At 41.4% G+C, this 14727-nt stretch overlaps 2 protein-coding genes across 11 annotated transcripts in view; both read left to right on the top strand.

The window, feature by feature from the left end:
- ABCC9 (ATP binding cassette subfamily C member 9) overlaps positions 1 to 14727 on the top strand; it is an 87785-nt gene that overhangs the window by 21199 nt on the left and 51859 nt on the right. For 5 of the 10 annotated variants that reach the window (XM_081879624.1, XM_081879622.1, XM_081879621.1 and 2 more), the window contains 7 exons: positions 1592 to 1632; positions 4864 to 5006; positions 9016 to 9124; positions 10421 to 10531; positions 11779 to 11851; positions 12930 to 13035; positions 13359 to 13397. In XM_081879624.1, the coding sequence (XP_081735750.1) occupies positions 1592 to 1632; positions 4864 to 5006; positions 9016 to 9124; positions 10421 to 10531; positions 11779 to 11851; positions 12930 to 13035; positions 13359 to 13397 (622 nt within the window). The remainder of the gene's footprint in view (positions 1 to 1591; positions 1633 to 4863; positions 5007 to 9015; positions 9125 to 10420; positions 10532 to 11778; positions 11852 to 12929; positions 13036 to 13358; positions 13398 to 14727) is intronic. The other 5 variants (XM_081879620.1, XM_081879627.1, XM_081879626.1 and 2 more) reach the window with 1 other exon arrangement.
- The window catches only part of LOC309351961 (sulfotransferase 6B1-like), a 121360-nt gene that overhangs the window by 62634 nt on the left and 43999 nt on the right, over positions 1 to 14727 (top strand). The window lies entirely within an intron of this gene.

The following is a 14727-nucleotide window of genomic DNA, read 5'->3' as shown; positions in this document are numbered from 1 at the left end:
TGCTCGCAAACGTACTGGGAGCCAATGTAGGTCTTTCAAGACCAGTGTTATATAGTCTCAGCGGTTGCTACCAGTCACCCGGGTTACCTTCAAAGATAGTTCCATGTAGAGCACATTACAGTAGTCCAAGTGGGAGATAACCAGAGCATGCACCACTCTGGCGAAACAGTGGGCAGGCAGGTAGGGTCTCAGCCTGCAAACCAGATGGAGCTGGTTTTTAAAGAGTGATTACTAGCCACAAGGGCTATATTTTACCTCCAGTGTTGGAGGCCGCATGCTTCTGAATACCAGTTGCTGAAAATCACAGGTGGGAAGAGTGCTGTAAACACCCCGAACCTTCTTGCAAGCCACCCAGAGGCACCTGGTTGGCCACTGTGAGAACAGGAATAGATAGATCTTTGGCTTCAAAAAGCGGGCTCTTCTCATGGTCTTATAGAGCCATTAGAGGCAGCACCTGCCACAAAAACTGCCCACGTCCACGGGCACTTTCAACACAGACCTGCACCAAACTGCTCTGGAGGTTGCAAGCCTCCAGAGTCTCTGTTGTCATCTGTGAAATGTTGCAAAGTAACAAGAGCCCAGCTGGATGAGATCAAAAAAGACCCTTCTCGTCCAGTATCCTGCTTCCCACAGCGACCACCCAGATGTTTGTGGGAAGCCAACAGGCAGGGCATGATTTCAGTAGCGCCCTTTGACTGACATTCATCATAATTGGTGGTCATTCCTAGTTTTAGGTCCGCCAGTTAAACATTATTATTATTTTAGCTGATTAGGGAGCTCCAAGGCAGATGATTGAATTATCATACTTCCTGCATGTGGCTTCTGACCCGGATTTTACAAGACTGGGAAGGCTATCCCCAGGGCCTGCAGGGGGAATTGTCTATCTCCCTCTGCCCATTCCCAGGATTCAGTCACCTCTCCATTCCCAACCTTAGCAGAGAGACGGAAGAGAGATCACATGCGGCTGAGCAGGTCTCGTTTCCCACAAAATGAGCTTCCAGCATCTCTACGTTTTCTTTGTCTTCCAAGATGGAAAAAAAAGCCTTGTGAAGCTTGCAAGTTTATGAAACTTGGCTGAGGGGAAATGATTTCCTGACCTCCTGCTGCCTTTCTCATACCCTGGGACAAGCACGACAAGATCTCTCCAAATAATCTTCTAACCTTCCTTATTAAGCTTGTTGACATCCATTAGTTTACATTAACAATCACACACAGCATCTATGGGCAGCTGATATAGCAGAGTTTGTTTATTTTTTAAATGGCCTTTGATTTAGGTTAACATAACCTCAGCAATTGAAATAATTCCCTTTTCCCCACCAAGCCAACGTTTTTAACTGTGGCATACAACCCCACAATTCTTTCGGGAATATGTTCCCCAGCTCAGTAAAATACACAAAGCATAATATGCATAAAATGAAGCATAAAATGAAAACAAAGTATGTTTTCATTTGACAGGAAAAGCTCCCCCCGCCCAACCTCCAGTTAAGGAGTTGTCCGGGCAGGAAATAATCTTAAAGCAAACATCTATAGTATAGTTCAGACATTGACAAATGTTGCTGTATATAATTTATGGTTGTGCTTGTTTCCACAGTTTTTATGAATGCAGCTATACCAATTGCAGCTGTTCTTGCGGTAAGAATTAATTTTTTGGAGTGTGTGTGAATGTTGGGTGGTTTATTAAGCAAACTTTTAAATTAGCTGCAGACACACAGAAGAATGAAGTGCAAAATTTTTGAGGTGGTAGATTGTATTATTTCAGACAGCAGGGCAGATGTCCCCTTGAATGTTCCCAGATGTAAAACATCATCGTCATCGACAACAACTTACAGAGAAAGATTCTAACTAGAGATGACAAATCACTTACCACACAATATTGTCCTGAGATTAGCTCAGGATTTTTCTGAAATTGCTTGGAAGAAAATGGAAAACCTCCAAAAGATATTCCCAAGCCATGTGAGGGCTGGGATAAATGTTGCCAAGCACACCTCCTACCTGTATTTCTACAGTGGTACCTTGGTTCTCAAATTTAATCCGTTCCAAAACCAAAGCATTCCAAAAACAAGGCGCGCTTTCCCATAGAAAGTAATGCAAAATTGATCAATCCATTCCAGACTTTTAAAAACAAAAAGTCTGCCATATATCCCACCCGCGTCCCTGATAATAATCAATGTACTGTACTATAAAATAAATGACAGTATTGTAGATGATAATAATTAAAATTCAATACTTTTCATACCTGCACTGATGATAGTCATTGTTTGGATGCAGAGCTTTTATCCATTTTTGCAGCCACTCAATCAATCAATCAGTAACTGAACTGGGTTCCACACAGTCACAATAACAAAGTAACCGAAAATGCCTCAAAAACAAAAACGCAAAATAAATTGCAAAAAAAGAGCGCCAAACTTTATCCATTCCGGAAGTCCGTTTGACGTCTGAAATGTTTGAAAACCAAGACACGGCTTCTGATTGGTGCAGGTGCCCCGGAAACATTAGCTGACACTTGCATCGGATGTTTGGCTTCTGAAAAACGTTCGAAAACTGGAACACTTACTTTTCTAGGTTTTCGGCATTTGGGAACCAAGGCGTTTGAGAACCAAGGTACCACTGTATTTGTATCAGTGGTCCAGGAGCAGCAGCAGTGGCAACAGGACACCTATTTACCTGTTTAGGATACTTACACAGTGGTTCCCAACCTTTTTTTGGCCATGCCCCACCCAAGCATCTCTAAAATTCTGATCCACCCCCCCATCCGTGACATATAATTCTTCATATATGTTTTATTTAACATCTATGTTAACTCTCTGGTCACATGTTGCCGTGAAATCGAAACCCATCCCCCCGTGCTCTCTAATGGCAGAAAAGTACCAGTTTTAATGTATGCGGATGACGCTGTTCTTCTCTCTCAAACCAAAGTGGGTCTGAAACGTGCCTTAGGAAAGTTTAGTGACCAATGTAACACTGAGCTGTTAACAATTAACTTTGCCAAAACCAAAATTGTACATTTTAACCGCTCCTTCAGGAAAGATAATTGGAGCGTAAAGGGAAACGCCATTGAACAGACTAAGACCTTCCAATACTTAGGCATTACTTTCTCCTATAATGCCAAATTGTCAACACACCTGACCACATCAGCTATATCAGCATGAAGAAGTGCAAATGCCATCCTTAGATTATTCAGAAGGAAAGGAGCTGGCTTCCCCCCGATGGCCCTTAAAGTTTTTCAGGCAAAATCTTTAGCCCAACTCCTGTATGGCTCTCAAATTAGCCCTTCTGCCAACCTTAAGACCCTTGAAACAGTACAATCAAAATTCTTAAGATCATTATTTGCTACCCCAAAGTGTACACCTAATGCAGTCTTAAGGCAAGAGGCAGGACTGCCCAGAGTGGAATTAAAAGTCTGGGAGCAAGCAATATCCCTCTGGCTGAAAATCCATTATAATCCTAAGGGACTGTTACCTTACTTCCTGGCCGCAGTTCCCTATCCTCCTTGGCTTATGCAAATAACTAACAAGATCAAACAAATTGGCCTAAACCCTGAAAATCTTCTTATTGGAACTCTGAACAAGGCAAAAGTAATTATCACTCAGAGACTCTACGATGTCGAATTACAACAAGAAGACGCCCTACTCCCGGAGACGTATAGATGTTTAAAAGCTTGGTCTAATTTTGCAGCTGCCCCTTACTTAACTAACATCACTAACGAAGCTTATAGATGGGCTTTCTCCAGAGCCCGCTTTGAGACAATGCCCTCAGCAGTGCTGTACGGCAAATTTACACGGGTACCAATGCATGCGCGTCTCTGCCTCTGTATGTCTAATAAGGTAGAATCTGTCACTCACATCCTTCTATTTTGCGAAGAACGAGTTCAACTTATTTTGCCGCTTTTATCAAAATTTATACCCCTTCAACATTATTTGGAATCCTCCCCCGAAATTCTACGAAAATACCTTCTGGAAGATACCTTCTGGAAGATTTCCTTTGTTTGATCTTGTGGTGTTCTGTGTCACTGGCTTTTGCCGCAATAAAACTTGACTTGATTATTCAAAAAGTGAACTCCTATTCATGTGGAGGAAGCCTAAAAGGCCATTAACTATAAATAACTCATTCTCGAATTGCCCCCATTAAAAATCAAATTGCCCTACTGTGGGGCGTGTGCCCCATGTTGGAAACCATGGCACTTGCATCTCACTTAATAGCCCTGAGAACTCCTTGCCTGTTGATATCAGGCAACTGCCTTCTCTTCATTCTTTTCAGAGCCTGCTGAAGATATTCTTATTCAGCAAGCCTACCCAGATGTTTAGAAAACTTGCATGAGTTTTAGTTTGTTTCAGTCTACTGTGGTTTTGACATCCTGTAGGTCTTAAATTATTGTTGCGGTTTTTAAAGTGACAATATTATTTTATCTTTTTCGTAAACCCTCTTCTGAGTTGTTGCTTTTCTCTACAGTCTATAAATTTCATGAAATAAATTAATAAACTAAATCAAAGAGTCTCACAATAAGAATAATATCCAGGATGGATTGGAAGGGGTCCAGATCAGTCAAGACAGGATCGGGTCCGATCCAGATTTGCAAACTGGATTCAGAGGACCCTCATTTTTATACACTTTTGGTTGCATAATTGGGGTGCAAAATTCAGAGGAGTGCGAATCCCTGAGGAATAAAATTTGGTTTCCCTTTGCGTATTGGTTCCAAAATGGTTCCAAATTTGGTTCCAAAACCATCTATCCAAATTAGATAGTTTGTCATTAAAATGCAAAGAGCATTGCATTCCAACCCCCCCTCCCATCTCACACATTCTTTGCCTCGCTTGTTCTGTACGAAGCCACATAACTAACACTCTCTTTTTCCTGATATGACAGACCTTTGTGACGTACACGTATATTAAAGAGGAACCACCAACTACAGCCCAGGCCTTTGCGTCGTTGTCGCTCTTCCACATCCTGGTCACACCGCTGTTCCTGCTTTCCACAGTTGTTCGATTTGCTGTCAAGGCCATCATCAGGTACAGTGGTACCTCAGGTTACATATGCTTCAGGTTACAGGCGCTTCAGGTTACAGACTCTGCTAACCCAGAAATAGTACTTCGGGTTAAGAACTTTGCTTCAGGATGAGAACAGAAATCATGCTCCAGCAGCGTGGCAGCAGAAGGAGGCCCCATTAGCTAAAGTGGTACCTCAGGTTAAGAACAGTTTCAGGTTAAGAACGGACCTCCGGAACGAATTAAGTACGTAACCAGAGGTACTACTGTATGTGCTTTAATGCATAGGAATATGCTGAGATCCCGTGTGGAGAAACAGCTAGAGTGTTGGACCAGGACCTGCGAGTCCGTGATTCAAATCCCCACTCAGCCACAAAGCTTGAGCCAGTCACTGCCTCTCAGTCTAACATATCTCACAGGGTTGTTGTTGTTATTATTATTTATTGAATTTGTTACTCGCTTTATCTTGCCCAGGGCAACCCAAAGTGACTTACAACCAAACAGGCAAAATATATACCTTAGAGACCAACTAAGTTTGTTCTTGGTATATGTTTTTGTGTGCATGCACACTTCTTCAGATACCAAAGTGTGCATGCACACAAAAGCTTATACCAAGAACAAACTTAGTTGGTCTCTATGGTGCTACTGGACAATTATCTATCATCTATCTATCTATCTATCTATCTATCTATCTATATCTATATCTATCTATCTATCTATCTATCAATCAATCATCTATCTATCTATCTATCTATCTATCTATCTATCTATCTATCCTGACTGTGTCAGACCAACACAGCTATGTACCTGAACCAAACAGGCAGACAGACAACCTCCCCACATAGATACATGAAAGCCAAGAGGAAAACAAGAAATACTTTAAAAACATCACCACCGCCCCACTTCCAACAGGCCTGGTTATAGAGAAGTATAGTCTAAAGATTATTAATGATGGTGCCAGGCGAGCCTTCATGGGGAGAGCATTCCACAAAGGCCCCTTCTCCTGTTTCCACACTCTGGATCTCTCATGGGGGATGCACGTGAAGAAGGACCTCAGATGATGATCTCAGGGTCCAGGTCACTTCATTGTGAGGATAAAATGGGGAGAAAAAAAACATGGATGAGCTCCATGAAGGAAAAGGTGGTATGCGAATATAATAAGCAAATAATAATTTATTATGTAATATTGTTGGACAGTCTAGTCTGACATTGTGTCTTCCTTACGGCTGCCATATATCCCAGAATTGGGCTCTGAAATTGGCGTCCAGGTGGATTTTTATAAATCCAAAAAACTTAATTTTGGTGGAGAGATGTTCCCCCCAAAAAGCTCAAGAACTTTGTCTGGATTTTCACTTTTGGGGGATATGGCAACCCTAGTCTTGCTAATCTACAGCTAGCCCTCCATTGCCTCAGACGGGTCTTTCCCAATCTGGTTACTAATTGAAGATTGAGTCTGAGGCAGTTGGGGGTTGTAGACAACTAACTTTTACTGAGAGCAGAGCCATTAAAATTAGTGAATGTAGGTTAATGTTGTATCCAATGTTAGACCCACTGAAATTAATGGGTGTGGCTAATTGAGCAAAGCACCTGCTCTGCTCCTGACCTACCGCCCTCTCCTTCTTTGGTTAACGATTTTAACCACTTTTGTCCTGCGTAATTCTTTGCCCCAGCCAATGAGGCGGTGGTTAGTGCAAGCAAAATAAAGGGAAAATACATGCGCAGAATTTATGTAAGTTACAGATCTGACCTTTTCTTTGTGTGGATTCTGAATTATCTTTGTCTTTCCTAAACTGAACGGAAATCGACTGCATAGGAAGCTGAGGTGGTGGGGAGCAGAGGTTGCTTTCTAACCGTAAACATGGTATCTTCCATCTTTCCTTCCAGTCTCCAGACCCGCCTTCTATTTGTTTAAATGTTCTCTCTCTGTGTGTGCTATATTTAGCTCAGCTGGAACACCAGTAGAGAATGTCTGTCTTGCTTTGAACATTTGAGCTCTCCAAAGATCCCATTTTTTGCCAAGACAAATCTCAACCTTTAAGAAGTTTACTCTTCCTCCTCCTCCACTTATTTTTTCTCTTACAGCCAAGGCAATACTCCAGTGAATATAGACTGGGCCACTCTATCCTCATTATCACCCATCCAATTAGCATATAGAATTAAGTGCTCCGTTCCCAGGATAACTAAGTGGTTACTTGGGTCTGCCAATCCCCTTCATTTAGGGAATAGGCGTGTTGCACTGGTAGACAACCTTTTATGGGTTTCTGTGAATGAATCCCATTTGAATTTTGAATGCACCTTTGCAGTCTACTAAAGAAGGAATCTTAGCTTATGTCAATGTAAACTCCCTTAGGAGTGTGGTCATATGAAAGACCAGGGTGATTTCCATTAACCTGCTTATTGAGCATTCATCCTGATTTCTTTGCACCAAGTTTGCAAGGGGTAGGTTATATAGTATTGGTTGCTTATTGAACATGTATTCTGATTTATTTTGAAGGCAGGTTGTGCAACTTTGCAATAATCAATTTCTATCCCAAACTTTCCTGTGCATCTTCTCATCACTTTCCTTCCTGCAGAAAATCTAGATTCTTTTGGAAGTGGGTTTGTTGTGCAACAATGCCATATACATTTAATTTTACAACCTGGATTTGCTGGTATGCAGTTGAATCCCACCAACAAAACAGCAACGGTCTGGAAGCCCCCTAGATAAGCAGGGTAGCGCAAAGTAAATCCAATGATGTCACCATGTTTTGCAATGCCTGGCTCAAAAATACACATCTTGGCAGCTTGTCAAATATAAGGTGTGCTTTATCACCCCCAAAGTTCTCCAGTTCAGAATAGAAAATGAGGGAGTTCCAGGCTTTCTCACGAGAGCCTTAAAAATGGCATATTTATTTGGAAAGCTGTGCTTGAGCAAGATTAGTGCCTGAAACTTGGATAAAATAGAAAGGTAATTTTAAACCAATGTAATCTTCTTCTTTGGTGATCACTCATAGCTGAGTAAGATTGTCTTCCATAAACACGTTTTTAACAGTGAGTCCGTAAGTGACTGTGGAGGCCAATTCTGGATCCACACGTCCTTCCACAGTGGGGACATAGGTTTCTGGGTGGGAGTTGATCATGGTGAAGCCAAGCGTGACTTCTTCCTCTTAGCACATTTCTCCCTTGTGTTCTGAGTTTGAGTGTCTTCAAAGCCCATGACATCTTTGGTAAAGGCTGTTCTCCAACTGGAGCTCTCACAGGCCAGTGCTTCCCAGTTGTTGGTGTTTATGCTACATTTTAAAAGATTTGTCTTGAGAGAGTCTTTAAACCTCTTTTGTTGACCACCGGCATTACGCTTTCCATTTTTAAGTTCAGAATAGAGTAGTTGCTTTGGAAGACGATAATCAGGCATCTGCACAACATGACCAGTCCAACGAAGTTGATGTTGAAAAATCATTTCTGTAAGTCCTCCCCCTGGCCCCCGACTTCTTCAAACATATTCGTAATGGGTGACCCATTTCTAAATCGAGCTGAAGAAAGTTTGTCCACTGCTAGGTAAAATTCTTCCTTGTCATGTACCAGCTTAAACTAAGATAAGAAGAATGCCCATCAAGCCCAGCACTCTGGCCAATCAGATACCTATTATGGGAAGCTCACAAGCAGGAACCGAGTGCAAATTCAGGTGACGAGGGGTTGCATTTGAGCTCTTCCCCATATGAACCAAAATTCCCAACTTAGAAGGTTAGGATGATGACTGGACTAGAACATCCCTCCTTTTAAAGTGTAGACATGTTCTTTTCCCATTGGAGAGAAAATAATCATGGGATCTTTGCAGCGCTGCCACTCTCAGTTGGAAATGGCACAGTTTGCGAGTGCTTCTGGCCCTGTGACGAACTGTTTGTCCAGAGAGCATCTGTCACAGTGCCAAGAAACATGCGGTTGGAACAAGTGGATTACACCATATGCCATGAAGATGTTGCAATTGTTATTCAGTAGTTTCTCAGTGTGTTGTTATGACTTGTAACAATTTGTCTTTTTCCATGTCTTGTCCCAGTGTGCAAAAACTGAATGAATTTCTCATAAGTGATGAGATTGGAGATGACAGCTGGAGAAATGGAGATACTGCCTTAACATGCGAGTCTTGCAAGAAGCACACGGGACTTGTAAGTGCCTCTCTCTTTATAAAATTGAACCAAGCACACTAGTGACTGGGGATGAGGGAATCTGTTAATTACAGTTTCTCATTTTTCACATCAGTCTGCAATAGTAAAAAAAAAAGATCCTCATGAAAATTCATTAGCATCCAGTGCAATATTTTCCCCTGAATGTACACATCTTTGTATGCAATTTTGCCCACAACACACATTTTTGCAGATAAATTGCCCACAGTATAATGCATTTTTGCATGACGTTTCACCAGTATATGCATTTTTATGCATTTTTGTACACATTGCTGGAAAACTGCATTGCAAAATTCGGAGATGTGCAAGTTTTGGCAGATGGCTGCGTTTCAGTCACATATTGTTTCAGAAAGTGTGAATTAGGCAGATTCACTTTAAAATGTGAACTGAATTGAATTCCCCATCTCCCATTCCTACAGGTCACCGCTGGGACTCTTGCACATGCCAGGCACATGCCATTTTGTATTTGATGCTGTTTATGCATGCATTCACCTTTTTTTGCAGCATCCACACAACTTCATCCTCATTGAAAGCCCATCCCATATTTTCACATCCTTTTAATTGGGACCATTTCTGTGGTTATTCTTCACTTGTCAGAGTTTCCAAAGAAACTGCAAATTCAAATTAAATGAGGGAGGAATGGGAACAGGATGGCATTTTGAAGAGGATGCCATGGTGCGGACATTGCAAAAAAATATTTGCGCACACCAATGGCACAGAACCTGCGACAAACTGCCTTGTGGAGATGCCCCAGTTCATTGCATTTGCTTAAAAACAACACAATGAAATGCTATAAAAAGTACATTTTGATCACAGTGAAATGGGATACATTTAAAGCAGTGGCAAGGAACCTAAAGCCACACATCTCACTGGCCCTGCCTCACACTCTGAATGTTTTTGCATCAATGGAATGCGTCTTTGAACACTTGAGATAACACTTTGAATATCCTCTTGGTTATTGCATATAGTTATTGACATTCTTGATTTCACAGAAAGGCATTTTAACACATGAATAAGCAGAGGGATTGGCTGATTTAAATCTCCATGTATACAGTGATACAAAATAGCTTGAAAGTGTTTTTTAGAAGCCCCTTTCCTTGTATTGAGGAGATTTGTTGCAGCCGGCGTTGTCTTAGAAGAGTCGTTCCTTTTGTACGCAAGAGGAAATGCTTCTCTTACTGCCATGCATAGCTTCTATACCTTTCATGCATTATCTTACTGTGTTAACCTCCTGCAAAATGTCTCTCCTTCCTTCTTCCCTGCTGTTGACCTGCCTAGCCCTCCAAAGCCATAAATCGAAAGCAGCCACTGAGGCACCAGCTGGACAGCTATGAGCCTCCTCTAAGGATTCCAACCCGTCATTTAGACATTGATGACTGCGCTATCAAGGTGACTTGCATTTTCAGTAGCAGCCAACAAATTATTTTTTAAGTGCATCCGCTGCCAGGTGTTCAATTAATTAATCAATTAATGAATTGCGTGTAAGCTCAAGCCAGATAAGACAGATGCTGTGTTGTTGCGTGGGTCATCTAACCAGGAAAGTGATGACGAATATCTTGTTCTGGGTGGGGTTTTCTCTTAAAGAACAATTTTTCATCTCAGCGTTATTATTGTGTCCTTTGATGCCCCGGTGACATGCATGGCATAAAATGTATTTTATGTATGGCATAAAATGTATTTTACCAGCTGTTACTGGGCTTGTTTTTGTTTTTGTACCCTTGTTATTCTGTGCTTTATGAAATGTTAGGCTGAAAAAATTTGATACCAATGTTTAATGTGAAATACACAGATTCCTCCCCTGCAAAAAAAACCTCATTCCTTTGTAATTCTTACTCTTGTGGCATTTTCCTGGGTTTTGAAAATCTTTGGCTAGCCTGGTTTTCACATAATGCCAAGCCATGGTAAGGTTTGTGCATCAATAAAGAAACTGTGACTTAATGATAATAAATAAACCACAGCTAAGCTGCTGGTCCGTCTTCACACACCATGCTAATCATGGTTTAACAAACCATGGGGTAGTATTATGGGGAAACAAAGCCACGAGTGTCAGTTTAGTTAATAATAATAATAATAATAATAATAATAATAATAGACACGGGTGGCACTGTGGGTTAAACCACAGAGCCTAGGGCTTGCTAATCAGAAGGTCAGCGGTTCGAATCCCCGCGACGGGGTGAGCTCCCACTGCTCGGTCCCTGCACCTGCCAACCTAGCTGTTTGAAAGCACGTCAAAGTGCAAGTAGATCAATAGGTACCACTCTGGCAGGAAGGTAAACGGCGTTTCCGTGCACTGCTCTGGTTCGCCAGAAGCGGCTTAGTCATGCTGGCCACGTGACCCGGAAGCTGTACGCCGGCTCCCTTGGCCAATAAAGTGAGATGAGTGCCGCAACCCCAGTGTCGGCAACGACTGGACCTAATGGTCAGGGGTCCCTTTACTCTTTTAATAATTATAATTATAATTTATTATTTATACCCCACCCATCTGGCCTGGCTTCCCCAGCCACTCTGGGCGGCTTCCAACAAAATATTAAAATACGGTTTGTAAGAGTTGATTATTTTATATAGATTCCTACATGCACATACTCAGTATAATGGTTGCATGTTCTTGTGGTTCTAATATGTGGTATTTATTGCAGGTAACCAACGGGTACTTCTCTTGGGGAAGTGGCTTAGCCACATTATCCAATATTGATATCAGAATTCCCACAGGTATGATTAATTCATAACCTCACATTTTCAACATTGTTTCATTTATCTTACCTTCTCTCATAGCCCCGGGATGGTTTAGAGGATGGGTTTGGAAGTTGTGGCCCTCCAGATGTTGTTGGACCCCAACTCCTATCAGCCCCAGGCAAAGGACAGAGATGTTGGGAACTGAGTTCAACAACGGGTTCCTCACTCCTAGTTTATTGAGTATGCGTACAAACATGCAAGCACACAGATACAGATTATAGATGAACACAAATGTCTGTTAATAAAAAGCCAAGCGTGTTTAAACCACCAGTGCTAATGGGAGATATGAAAACAGCTGCAATCCTATGCACACTTACTTTGGATTAAGTCACACTCCATGTGACTTACTTCAGAACAGACATACATTTTGATTGCACTATAAAGCAGCAATCATACTAAATTGAACTCCATGGGGCTTACTTCTAGGTAGCCTACTTATAATACTAATACTAATATTTATTTTATTTTATTTTATTTTATTTTATTTTATTTTATTTTATTTTATTATTTTATTTTATTTTATTTTATTTTATTTTATTTTATTTTATTTTATTATTTTTTATTTTTTTATTTTTTTTATTTTTTTATTTTTTTATTTTTTATTTTTTTATTTTTATATTTTTTTATTTTTATTTTTATTATTTATTATTATTATTATTATTATTATTATTATTATTATTATTTCTTATACTGCACCCATATCTGACTGAAAAAGGGGGGGGGATCAAACATTAAAAGCTTCCTGAAACAGGAATCTGTTACATTGAAATGAATGAGACAAAATTCTGCAGAATCATGTCTCTATTTGACTCAGTGATTTCTCCTCTTCCTCCTCCTCCTCTCTTTTCCTTTCTTCTATAACTGACAAATAAGAGAAGAGTCAGCAGATTCTTAAAAAGGTAATAGCTATTAAACAGCCGCCAATCAATTGTATCAACATCTAATTCATATATGCAAGCGTTCACTATTCATGCGTGTTATGATCAAAGCAACCAAGACCATTCAGTTATTGGTGGATCAAAGGGTCTAATGTTAGTCCGTTGTTGCTTTGCAGGCCAAATGACAATGATTGTGGGTCAGGTTGGCTGTGGCAAATCTTCTCTCCTTCTTGCTGTTCTTGGTGAGATGCAAGCTCTGGAAGGCAAAGTTCATTGGAACCGGTATGTTTGTCATTTCCTTCACTTTGGTGCTTTTATAGGGTTAATGAATGAACTGATCTATGAGTTAACCTTGGGGGGAAAGTTGACAGATGGATTTAGAGGGGCACAACTGTTAAAAAACGTAACTGCTTTGTTCCTTTTTTGTTTTTTACCTACACCTTAGATTCCAGTTATTTAATATCTTTCCATATTACACATTTAATTTTGGGATTGTGAGGTCTAGAAGCTTTTCTGTGAAGAGGGCATGCAGTTATATTGTGGAGCCTGATGTTTTCCCAATCCTGGCACAAACAAATGTGGTTGTGTTTTGCTGGTAATTTCAGACAGCCTGACAGAGAGGAGTTTTCAGGAAAATCCTACAGGTATTGCCAGATCCAACCCTAATGGTTTCAGTTCCGTGACATAACAATAAATCCCTACTATAATTCCCTTACTACATAATTCTGCATGCTTGAGTTTTCCCACTGATCTTATAAGGGTTAGAAAAGGGCACCAAAAATATCTGGAGAAGTTAATGAAGATTTAGTAGTACTGAGGCTAGCAGCATACTATCCATTCAGCACCCTTTAGACACAAGTTGCATTTTACTCCCTGTTACTCTCTGGAAAAGTAACTCCTATGCTTACCCACAAATACCTCTAAGCTAGAGCTAAATTCGTATAGTTAAAGCCATGGTTTTCCCATTAGTGATGTATGGAAGTGAGAGCTGGACCATAAAGAAGGCTGATCGCCAAAGAATTGATGCTTTTGAATTATGGTGCTGGAGGGGACTCTTGAGAGTCCCATGGATTCCAAGAAGATCAAACCTATCCATTCTGAAGGAAATCAGCCCTGAGTGCTCACTGGAAGGACAGATCCTAAAGCTTTGGCCACCTCATGAGAAGAGAAGACTCCCTGGAAAAGACCCCGATGTTGGGAAAGATGGAGGGCACAAGGAGAAGGGGACGACAGAGGACGAGATGGTTGGACAGTGTTCTCGAAGCTACAAACATGAGTCTGACCAAACTGCGGGAGGCAGTGGGAGACAGAAGTGCCTGGCGTGCTCTGGTCCAGGGGTCACGAAGGGTCGGACACGACTAAACAACAACAAGAGCTAAATTCATAGAGTCGAGCATTTCCACAGGACAGAATATGTGTATGCCCAGTGGACAGAATATGTGTATGCCCAGTGCCTCCAAGCATCCTTCTGTATATTGCCAGCAGGTTTTCCAGGGGCCTGTTGCTTTAGGAATTTGGAGCTGGAAAGTAAATAAGCTTGCCATTGAATGTTGTGCAGTGTACACCCTGCTTGAGGAAGATTTGATCCTTGGCATCTTCCACTGAGATCACAGACAGCAGGGCTGTTGGGATGCAGTCAAGGAAACGGGGGCAATTTGCAAGCCCACAGCTGGCACCAGCCCACCGGCCGATGTGCAGGGCGATCTCCAGTCCTTGGTTCGGTGTCAGTGACCCCAGCTTTAGAAGCTGGAGCGTGCTCTAATCAGCAGAGTAAACGCTACACAACAGAAGCGGCAGGGAGAGGCTGTGATGAGCATATTTACAAGCAGTTTATTCAGCGTACATCAGGACAAAAGGAAAAACATGTCTTCTCCCCTTCATGTCCAAGCAAGCAGCATAAGCAATAGCTATACACAAAACGGAAGTTGCCAGCAAGCTGTGCTGGAGTGTAAACAGACATGTGACACACAACAG

Source organism: Podarcis erhardii (assembly GCF_964252035.2).
Source record: "Podarcis erhardii genome assembly, chromosome: 10".
Lineage (NCBI taxonomy): Eukaryota > Metazoa > Chordata > Lepidosauria > Squamata > Lacertidae > Podarcis > Podarcis erhardii.
This window is presented reverse-complemented; position numbering and strand designations above follow the sequence as displayed.